The sequence below is a fragment of the Typopeltis vanoorti genome, chromosome 2 (assembly GCF_054136105.1).
Source record: "Typopeltis vanoorti isolate ZY-2024b chromosome 2, IOZ_Tvanoo_1.0, whole genome shotgun sequence".
Classification (NCBI taxonomy): Eukaryota; Metazoa; Arthropoda; class Arachnida; order Uropygi; family Thelyphonidae; genus Typopeltis; species Typopeltis vanoorti.
Window position 1 is genome coordinate 137273968 of NC_143550.1, and position 12191 is coordinate 137286158.

Genomic DNA, 12191 nt, shown 5'->3' on the forward strand with positions numbered 1-12191 from the left:
TGAAGACTGAGTGGGCAGTTTAATCTCCACTGGTACCCAATCAGAGATAGCTTCCCCAAGGCTATCACTAATTAAGTGGCATGCATTATCACTAATTAAGTGAAGAGAGACGGCTCAACAAGTGCCGCCATCTTGTGATCCCTTACCCTAACACAATAAATTTAATGTCTGAAATAATGTAGGTTCTACAGTCAATTTTCTTGCGTTTACGGGAGGACGAAAAACCCGAGTTTTCGGGAGGGAGCAAAAAACCCACTTGCCCATGCCAGAGATCGACTCACTCAGAGACCGGTCGAAGAAAGGCTTAGAAAAATTGCTTCTAGTCGCCGACTAGATTCGAAAATAAGTCTTCCATCTGCTTCAAGCAAGCTGTGGTGTGCAAACGCCACATCCACTGAGCTACATGGGCTCCCTCAACGCCTTTTATTTATTATAGCGATGCAGAGGCCGTTTTAGCCCTAATTTTTGAAGACTGAGGGAGCAGTTCATTCTCTGCTTGTAGCCAATCAAAAATAGTTGGATCAAGACTATTTCTATTATGAATGCCATCCACTGAAGGGATAATTGGCAAGTGCCGCCATGTCATAGGCTCTAATCCTAACACTATATTTATAGTCTGAAAAAGTGTGGGTTCTTTTGTCGATTTTCTTCAGTTTACAGGACACACAAAACAACCGCGTAGTTCTGGAAAAAAGAAGTCGCTTACCCTTTGCAGACATCGAGTAAATCGGGATTCGGTAGAAGAAAAGCTTAGAAAAAGGTCCTCCAGTCGGCGAATAGAATCGAACCTAGATCATTCTTCAGGCGGCCTTGCGCTGTGTAGCACAACCGCTGCTTCCACTGAGATACGCAAATCGTTTGCCCATGTCAGAAATCGATTAATTCGTTAACCGGTCGAAAAAAGGGTTAGGATATGTTCCTACAGTCGTCAACTAGAATCGAACTTAGAACCCTTTTCTTTCTACATATAATCATGTATTATACATAGGCTCTTTTCAGTTTTCATTCAGAAGTTATTACACACGCACGCACGCACGCACGCCCCCCCCACACACACAAAGTGCAGTATAGTCGTTATTACCATTAATGTCAACTGTTTAAGTCACACGAAAGTGGTATTGTCCAAGTAGCATTTTCTTACTTGTGCACCATCTTTTAAATTTTCTCTTAGGCATAAAGGTGATGCGTTAAACAGCATTGCAAACCACAGTTTTACAAACATAACATGATCTTCAATTCAAGAGAATTTCTACAGAACTTATCTCCACTGTTTTTAAAACAAAGTAAGATTCGTGTTTTCTCTAGAATGTCGAGACGCTCTCATGATATTATAAGCTAGTTGAATGCAACAAGTGGTTTAAATATGCTTGTAACTGTGAGATGCATGAGCGGCCTTGTTGAAACGTTTCTGGTCCCATAATGGTAGACTGCCAGAAGGAAGACTTTACAGGTTCGAACGTTAGGGTTCGATTTGTAGTTTTGTAGTACTGTAGATCGGAAAGTTTTTGTTTTCAAATAGAAGTTTGTTTAGCATATATGGAATATAAAAATTCCGAGTGGCTTTTCCGTTATAATTGCTGTATCTATATGTAATGCAGTTAGTTGTTTGAGGTCTTGTTATACGGGACATGGTTAAGGATATTCTATACTTACCATAACTGCGTGGTGGCATCATAGGTGTTTAGCTGTTAATATTTTATGCCCTATCATTGTAGCGCAGATAAAGTTTGAATCAAATATTTGCTACTAAATCAGCTTTATCATTTTTATGATGCAGATATATTACTCTGTTTAATTTATAGTTTTCCCAGAGTGTATAAGTGCATTTTCACACAATGCCTTGTATACAGGAGTAAATTTTTCAGTCTATAGAGCATACTTGCTATTTTTTTACGGAATTTACCTTGTAGGTGTTTTATGTTGTTATTCTCGTTTAACTCTGCATCAAGTTAAATCCCAAGGTATCGTATATTTTTAACCTGTCAAATGGCGGTTGTTTTACTTATGTATTTGCCTTGTGTTTAGGAACGGGGTGTTGCATTATTATGTACTTATTGTCAAACTGGCTGGCTGAATGGGTTTCTGAAAATCATAGATTTTGTCTTGTCTTGTCAGAATTTAGGTAAATTGAGCTTATGGTAAACCATCTGGTGACCAGAGTGGTTATGTTGCATGTTAGCTTGTGTGGTGCTTATGTCAGTATGAATGGACACCACTTCCGTATCATCTGCATACAGGAAAATCTTGCCTTTGAGAAATAGCTAATTGATATTGTGCATATAGATCTTAAAAAGGAAAGGAGAATGAACCACTTCCTGTGAAACTCCAAAGGCTACTGGTAATGATGATCTCTGTGTTATTTGTTTCCTGTTTTGGAGATAATTTTTAAACGACATGAACAGAAACCCACCTATTCTAATATGTCTTAGTTTTGTTAGAAGTACCGCATGTTTTAGCGTATCAAATGCTTTAGCCAGGTCAATAAAGATCGCCATAATAATTTTGTTTTTATCTAAGGCAGTCTTGATTAGATTCATGAAAGCCTCCAACAGAGTTGTTGTTGTTGTTCCTTTACCTTTCTGGAAACAGTACTGTTTTAGGAATGATATCACATTTTCCTGTTCATGTAGCAAGTTTGTTAAGAAGAATCCTCTCCGTAATTTGGTTGATTACTGGTAATGTAGTTGTTGATTGAATTTCTTTTCTCGTGTTTGTATATGGGTATGATTAGGTGAGGTCATTAATGTGTTAAGTATATGTCCAGTTTCAAAAATTTTATTTATTAATTTTAGTATGATCAGACTTCGGCTAACTGTGTGTTGATTAATATTTTTGGGCCTTATTACCATCGATTTCTGGCCCTTTGTTTGGAATGATTTGTTTGATTGCAGAAAGTAGGTCTGATTCTCTTATGGTTGGAAGCCAAACATCTGACTTACTTGTGATAGTTCCTCCAGTGTGACTTTGATTATAAAACATATCAGAGTCCGGTAATGCCATTTGTTTCCAGTCAGTTTTTCTTATTTATTGGTTAACCACTTCCTTGTTTATTTTTTTCGTACTTCATTTAAGGTTCAAAACAGTGCAAGGATTGCGTTCTACTACTAGTTATTTTTGATCCGTCAAATAATGACTTACAGCTTTGCATTTCATGGTTGCTGATGTGTAGCTATTTGGTCTTGCCGGTATGTTTATATTGTCGAATTACACATAGGGTGGTCATATAGTAAATCATCCACACTGGGACATTTATCAGAGTGAGGGGGAATAAAAAATAACAATTGAAATTATATATTTTGAAATATTAATTTTTCCAACATGCTGATTTTAACATACTGGTGAATCTATAAAATAGTTCTATAAAACTATTATCAAAAATAAAATTATTTCTAAAGAAAATAAAAACAACGCATGTCTGTGTAGATTAAAAAAAAAAAAAAAACATTAAATCATCATCATCATCATCATCATACGTATCAAGGATTTAGGCCTAGCATGGCCTGTTCCGGCCTTAGAAGTCATCGTTGAATCGTTTAAGAGGACGTCCTGGTTTTCTTTTTCCTAATGGCTTGTACTTTAAGGCTTGTTTTGGTAATCTTTCTATTTTCATTTTTGAACATGTTCCATCCATTTATGTTTATATTTTTTATTTTATTCTATTACTATTTATATTTTTTCTATTATCCTAAATATTAAAAATAACATAAGCAGAATAACTGTTCTTGGTAGACATTCAAGTAGTTTAACTGAGTATACCTATCTCTAAAAACGTCCCAAACGGTCACCCATTCCCCCCATAATTTGTTTACCGAATATGGGACAATTTTGGTGAGTTGGTTTTACAAAATAAAAAATAAATCTGGTATTTGATTTTACAAAATGAGTAGCAATACTTTTGGAACTGGAACTCGAAATGCTCAATTTGTGTTTCTAAGTGCTAATGTGTTGTGTAATATCCAATCTTTCCCCATGTGCAGTACAGTACTAAACGTTCGTCCACAGATTGTGCATTCAACTTCGTTGTTATGTTTTCCTTTTGCAATAAAATTCCATTCTTTTGAATAATCACCGTTAAAAACGCACTTTCGTTTTGGCATTGTTAAGGGATTAAGGAAAGAAACAAAATTTAATTTACCTTTGTATAATTAATAAAGAAAATTAATTTACCTTTAATTATATATTTTATGTATTAACCAAATATCGCACATTCGAAAAAGGCGAGATATTATTTTTTAATAATTATTTAAATATAACATCCCCCGTACTGTACCGATACCGCACCGCACAATTTTCAAATAAGAACTGTTTGAAATTAAACAAATGCAATATATCTGTACAAAATTATAAATAAAATGCTTATACTAAATAAAAAGCGACCAATGAAAGGGACCGTCGCCGCCATGTCGCCGTAAACTGTTAACAAAATTAATATCCTCAAATTGTCAGTTATTATGGCTTACAAATCAATTTAAGTTGGAATATTCGAAAAGAATTTTGAAAATTATAATTGCTTAACATAATATTTATAATATTATTTTTTCATTAAAATACGAGATAGTAGGTTGTCCCTATAAGTATAATACGAGACAGTTCCGTATATACGGGACGTCTGGCAAGCCTAATTATGGTGCAAGGTGGTTTCCCATTGCTTTTCTTACCCTACAGTATTTTTATGTTTGTAAATGTGCGTGTGTGTGTGTGTTCACATAACCTGTTTGCCTTTTTTGTGAATGAAAAACCCGAGTTTCCTAGAGAAAAACCCCTCTATCGCCATATGAGACCGACTAACTCACCTTTAGTCGAAAAGGCCTTATGATAAAGGCTCCTCGCTCATGGACGGGAATTGAACCCAGGTCTTTCCGACCAAAGGGGTTCGTCTATACAGACTGAGCCACGGAGACTCATTTTTTTCCCGTATCATCTTAATATTTAAAATTTTTTCATAAAATTTCCTGCAGTCTTCTTCAAAGTTGCAAATAAATTTGAAATTGTTGATCCTTTCTTGCCTTTTCTCGGTAAACTAAAATATTTTCAATTGAGAAAATATTCTCTCTTTAGAGGTGCTGTGGTACCTGATAAGCTCAGAACAATTCTACTAAATGGAGAATATTCTCAATACTATATATATGCGCGCGCACACACACACACACACACACACACACACACACACACACACACACACACACACACACACACACACACACACACACACACACACACACACACACACACACACACACACACACACACACACACACACACACACACACACCGAACATTTGTATAAAACGAAGTTGAGCACATGTTTCGCTGGCGTCATAAGAGCTATAAAGAAAAGGGAAAACTCAACTTCACAAACGCATTTCTATTGATGTCTTGTTCAACATGCGACTCATTTGCAAAGTTATTTTACCTTGGTGAGTGCAATACATCAGCCGCTCTTCGTGAGTTTAGAACAAGCCAGACCTTGCTTACAGGTCCTCTGTCAGCTAACGAAGTTAGATAGATTATTCAGAACTTTGAAGAGACAGAATCTTTGGAAGTTTGACCTGACAAAGGACAGAAACCAGTGCCACCACAGGTAATTGAAAAAGTTCTCACCGCGATTGTCGACAGATCACACGAAAATGTTGCTGGTAGTAGCAGTGCGACAATCGGAAACACCCATTACAGTCACCGATAATAACAGTCTAGTGTGGTTCACAGCAGATTTTATAATATGACCATTCTTTTCTGAAGATATCACTCCGAGAGGACTAGTAATTAACGCACGGAAATATCGCGATATGCGGAACAGTTTCGCTATTCCGCAACTTCAGCAACGACACCTGGATGAGCCTATTTTTATACAAGATGGAATGCCTCCCCACATTGCACGACCGGTATAGCAGCCTCTACAGCATCAGTTCACAGAAGAAAGAGTGATTAGTCGCTTCTTTCTAATTACATGGCCACCTCGATCCCTTAATATTACTAAATGCAATTTTTGGTTGTGTGGGTACCTGAATGCTAACGTCTATCGTTGCAGCGTCTTGAAAACTTGATAGTGTTAAATTTAAATGAAGAGACTTTGTTGTGAAATATCTCATTCACGATTTAACAAACATCAAATCACTGAGAGAAATACTTGTATATAAGTAGAGATGTAAATTGCTTGAAAATTTTTTAAATAAACGCTTTAAATAGTGGACTGTTCTATGTAAGATAATATTACCTGTTCTTGTAAATTTAACAATGGAAGAAAAATTGATGAAATTTATGTTAGTATGAAAAAGTGAGTTCAAAATTCTCAAAAGACATTCGGATTAGTAACTTGCCCCACGGCAGTCATGTACACACGGAGTAAGTGGCGTGCATGAGTTTCCCGGGAGACGCAAGGAGAAGGACCGGAACCGCGTGCAAAGGAGTAGTGCCAAGCGGAAAGGTATGACACTGTAGGAGCGCTGTTCAAGGTAGGATATAAAAAACTTGACACTGCTAGCTTGCGCTCTCTCTCTCTCTCTCTCTCTCCTAGGCTCTCACTCTCAGTGCTCTTAATTTGGTTGCTTCTCTCTCAACTTTGGCGCAGGTCACTGGAGGGGGCCCAACTCGAGTTATTCCCTGAGATGAATACGTGAGAGCGGTCAACAGAATGATGTCTAGACGCAGTTAGGCAGCCGAGTAGCGAGCCAAGTGCGGGCATTAGGTCAGTAAAGCGGGAAAGATCAACGCAAGCTGACCGTCATGCTAGACCATGTGGATCAACTTAAGCAGAGCTGTTCTTCTCGTCTACATCGGAGAGGATAATTCATTATTGTGAGTTCCAGGCTGGCTCATCGGAAAGGCAACTGTGAGGAAGTAGAAGGAATGAGCTGTGGAAAGAATTGTAAGGATCGAGAGATAGACCCGACGAAGTCCGAAGGTCCCGGTAACATACGAATCTTTTAGTTTCCCTTACGTGTATAAAAGAAGTTTTTGTGTAATAATGTGCAAAATTATTCATTAGTGGGAACTATATAAGATATGTGAAACAGGACTTTAGGGCATAGTCTGATACTAGAATGTTTTGTCTCAGAGTGAATTCTGATATAATTGATGTGGTGATAATCTGTATATAGTATGTTATAGTTTAGTAATGCTTGAAGTTTGATAAGTTAAACATTGAGAGAAATTGTAGATCCGATTGATAAAAATCAGTGAATTGATTCCGAATTAATATTGTCTCGTGGTAGAATTCAACTAACGATAGTGAAGTATTGTATAGTTAAGTCTGTTAATTCAGCAGAAAGATTTACTTTAGTCATATGACAAATCTTGTAAATTTGTATTGTGGTAGTTCGATTAATAAACCCTTTTCTTTTACCTAGCAAATTTCCTGATGTATGAATCCAATGCACCACTCATTAAGTAGAACCTGAGCAGAACTAATTAATTGGGGAAGACCATGACTGCAATAAGAGTTTAAAATAAGGGATTTAGCTAACTTGGAAACAGTTATTTTATAAATTGTATAATCATGTGGTGAATTCACTCCTTGATTAAAAAGCTTTTTCTGATCTAAGGGTTCTGGATGGCGCAGCATTAACAAACAAATTTTTCAGAACCCAACGAGGAGACTGCTCCAGATTTTGAATAAAGAAATTGGCTCTATCCAGGGGCATTTTATTTATCGAATTCGCACAAGTGAGCAATCTAAGTGACGGGCCACAGAATTGATACGTAGTTTGAGTATCGATAGGGCATACAAAGGGGAACCAGAGAGTAATGTCCCCTGCCTAAATAATGCGATCTAAAGTAAATAATAACTAATAAATTAACACGTTCATTGCCAATCACGTGATATCGCGCGATATCTCACCAACCGGCCGATCACGCGTTATGGCGTGGACGTCGCTAACTAAATAAAAAAATAAAAAAAATTTGGCCACCACACGAAATTGCAATTTTCAGCTTGGAAATGAACGATATCGCTCGATCACGCGATGCGAATTCTCACCAAACGGCCGATCACGTGGACGTCGCTAACTAAATAAAAAGATAAAAAAAAATTGCCCATCACACGAAATTCCAATTTTCAGCTTCAGCTTGGCAATGAAAGTGTTAAGGAACCAACATTTATAATAATGGCACAGCCGACAGGATTTGATTTACTCAATTAATCCAAAAAGATTGATAAATCAATGTGAGTAGGTTTTGGATTCAAATGAGGCAGTTAATTTACAGAGAAATTTAATAGTAAATTTAGTGTTTAAGAGGAATTAAATATATTGTAAACTTAGATACAAGTATGACTCAGTCAACAAGTTCTGGGATGGATGATTCAGAATTTTTAGGAGCATTAATCAGCAGCAGGTATTCCCACAATTTTCTCGGAAGCAGACTGACGTCTCAGCATTTTTCAGCTACGTCGAAGAATTAAGAAAAGCTGGTAGGTGGACGGAATTTCAGCTCCTCATACTACTGCGCAATAAGCTTGTAGGGAAGGTGAAGAATTTTCTCTATTCTTCACCTATCCTAAAGGAAACCTGGATTATTCCAAATTCAAGGAAGTCCTCATTTCTCAGTTCTCAAAACTAAGAAGTTTAGGACCAAACTTATGGAAGCTGCAGAGGAGCACAGAAGGACCGAGAAAATGTAACAGATTTCTACAACAGATTTATGACCATTGTGAGCACCCTAAACGTCTCGATTGAGGACAACACCATCTAGATTGGGCAGTCTTCCATCATTTCAGACTGTGGGTGAAACAAGAGTTGAGGGAGACAGCTTTCAAGAAGAAAATAACAAACTTAGAAGAATGCTACAATGCCGTAAAAGACAAGGAGCATATGCTCAGAGACATTCATCCAGCATCTGCTACTGGCTTTGTTAATTTTATTAAGGAAGGGAATGATTCCGTAAATCACCCTAAAGCTGAGAAAGAGTGTTATGAGAAGAAGGAAAAACCCAAGAACCCGAAAAGAAATGAAGGCGACAGAGTTGAGTCAGTCAACACCAATCGATTAACAGAGGATATTACTGATCGAATTTCACTCATCATGAGTGAAATTCGATCCATAATTAAGCAGGAAGTTGAGCGACTAAAACAACCTGTCATGGAATGCCTTGATGCGGTGCTAAGCCAACTGGCAGCGGCATCTATGAGAAACCCTGAACTATCTTGTTCTCAGACCAAAAGAACTGCTGAGATGATACGTATAGAGGTTGAAAAGTTGCAACAACCTGTGCTTGATCGGTTGGATGCTGTGGTGCAGAAATTGGCAATGGTAACAACTCAAGATGCTGCAGTGTCTCCACTAACATCAAAGAGAGTCAATGAACGAAATGATAGAAGAGAACCACCTAGGTGCTTCAATTGAGATAAGATTGGGCATCTTTCCCGCAATTGTTATAGCAGCAGGAAACGTTCCAACAAGAGTTATAATGAGGAGTCAAAGTCCCATGTACGTGCCAACCGAACCTGGAAGAAGGGTCGAAAATACAAAGGACATCTTCTGGAATGATTGTAGAGGGAAGGATTTGTGGAAAATATTGTAAAGCTTTGTTAGACACAGAGAAACATTATTTCAAGGCGTTGGAACCCTATGTAAGAAAAGGAGTCTCGCACTTTTGAAGATCAGTAAGACTGTCAGGAAGAGCAACCTCCACAATTTATGCAACCAAGTCAGTAAATTTGAAAGTATTTGCCAGAATTCAATTTGTGTGTTTGGCATGAGTTCTTAGTCCTTCCCAGGAATTCTCTCCCACACATAAAATTGATATTTAGAAATGATTTCCTTGTAAGGCATAAATTGGCGTGTGATTACGCACAAAAAGAGATATCCCTTCTTGGAAGAAAAAGGATAACTAAAGAGAATCAAAGACCACCTCACTTGAATAAATATAAGAGCTCACTCGGCATCGAATCAAGTTGTGAGACGATGTAGAACAGACTCAGAGAATTGGAGACATCATAATATGCAATCAATCTAGTTCAGAAGAAGCCTCCTCATCGAGAGAGAGAAATCATTCTGAAGCTAATTGCACATTAGAGGTCAAACTACCCATTGTACACGACAATACGAACGAAAGTCTGGATGAAGTTCAGCCGAAGGTGATTGGGATTAATTATATTCGTATCATTAAAAGGCCTAGAAGAGTCTGTGGAAAACTAAGGTATGATATACTCACATCACGTGAGGAGCAAAGCAGCCCTGATGAAGTAAAATTCATCAATAACTAAAGAAGCATCCAACATAATGTAAGAGGTGGAATAGAAAGGGAAGAGTCAGAGAATGTATTCCGATCTAGAGATAGCTTGAAGATCAGACACATGAATAACTCCCCTCCAGAAATTGTGAGGATTAACAAAGAAAAAAATTAAAGGGGAAACCGTTGTTGAATCTTGAATGAAGAGACTTTGTTGTGAAATATCTCATTCAGGATTTAAAAAGCATCAAATCACTGAGAGAAATACTTGTATATAAGTAGAGATGTTAATTGTTTGAAAAATTTTTAAATAAACGCTTTTAATATTGGACTGTTCCATGTAAGATAATATTACCTGATCAAATCACAAAATTAGCTAATGCCTTTTATTCCCTTTATAGGGAGTAGGCGAGGCCTTTATACCCTCTAGCTTTCGGAGACTGAGTGGGCAGTTCAACATCCATCAGTAGCCAATCAGAGATAGCTGGCCCATGTCTATCACTAATTATAGCAGCCGCCGATGAAGAGGCTGGCAAACAAGTGCTACTATCTCTTGGTATCTAACCCTAATAAGATATTTTACTGTCTGAAATAATGTAGGTACTATGGTCAATTTTCTTGAGGTCACGGGATAAAAAAAACCGACTTTCCGGGAGGAAAAACCCGCTTTCCCGTGCAGAAATCGACTAACTTGGGAATCGGTCGAAGAAAGGCTTAGATAAAGTTCCTCGAGTGGGCGACTAGACTTAAACATAAGTTTGACTTCAAGCGACCAAGCACAGAAGATTCTTGTAAATTTAACAATGGAAGAAAAATTGATGAAAATTATGTTAGTATGAAAAAGTGAATTCAAAGTTCGCAAACGAGACATTCGGATTAGTAACCTTCCCCACGGCAGTCACATACGGAGTAAGTTGCATGCAGGAGTTTCCCGGGAGACGCCAGAACCGGAACCGCGTGCGAAGGAGTAGTGCCGAGAGAAAAGGTATAACGCTGTAGGAGTGCTGCTCAAGGTACGATATAAAAAGCTTGACACCACTAGTTTGCGCTCTCTCTCTCTCTCTTAGGCTCCCAGCGCTCATTTGGTTGCTTCTCTCTGAACTTTGGCGCAGGTGACTCGAGGGGCCCAGCTCGCAGCTGAGTAGCGAGCCAAGTGCGGGCATTTCGTAAGTAAAGGCAAAAAAATCAACGCAAGCTAACCGTCATGCTAGACCATGTGGACCAACTTAAGCAGAGCTGTTCTCGTCTACATCGGAGAGGATAATTCATTATTGCGAGTTCCAGGCTGGCCCATCGAAAAGCAACTGTGAGGAAGAAGAAGGAATGACCTGTGGAAAGAATTGTAAAGATCGAGAGATAGACCCGACGAAGTCCGAAAGTCTCTGTAAAGTACGAATCTTTTAGTTTCCCTTGTGTGTAATAATGTTCAAAATTATTCATTAGTGGGACCTATATAAGATATGAAACAGGATTTTAGGGCTTAGTCTGATACTAGAATGTTTTATCTCTGAGAGTGAATTCTGATATAGTGTGGTGATAATTTGTATATAGTATGTTATAATTTAGTAATGCTTGAAGTTTGATAAGTTAAACATTGAGAGAAATTGTTAATATTAGTGAATTGATTCGGAATTAATATTGTCTCATGGTAGAATTCAACTAACAATATTGAAGTATTGTGTAGTTAGGTCTGTTAACTTAGGAGAAAGATTTCTTCTTTTTTCTCTCTTCCATCATCTATGTGGATGATGATGAGGCCGAATGAACTCTTTCCACTTCCATCTTTCCCGGGAGAATCCGATCAATTCTGTCCAGTTTGGTGTCGCTTATTGTGATTTGGTTTACAGGTCCACTTTTATTTTGTCTATCCATCTAATTCTGGGCCGTCCTTTGGATCTTTTACCTTCCATCGTTGTATTCAGGGCTTTAGATGGTAGTCTTTCGGCCATTCTGATGACATGGCCAAACCATCGCAGTCTTCTTTCTTGGATTTTGTCTATTATTGTTATTTCTTCTTTTAGTCG

General features: G+C 37.8%; 1 protein-coding gene across 2 annotated transcripts in view; it reads left to right on the forward strand.

Annotated features, from left to right (window-relative positions):
- The first annotated feature begins 6588 nt into the window (after positions 1-6588).
- LOC150109456 (trafficking kinesin-binding protein 1-like) overlaps positions 6589-12191 on the forward strand; it is a 574911-nt gene continuing 569308 nt past the window's right edge. For both annotated transcript variants that reach the window (XM_090413241.1, XM_090413254.1), the window contains exon 1: positions 6589-6907. In XM_090413241.1, the coding sequence (XP_090269367.1) occupies positions 6847-6907 (61 nt within the window). In that variant the 5' untranslated portion in view covers positions 6589-6846. The remainder of the gene's footprint in view (positions 6908-12191) is intronic.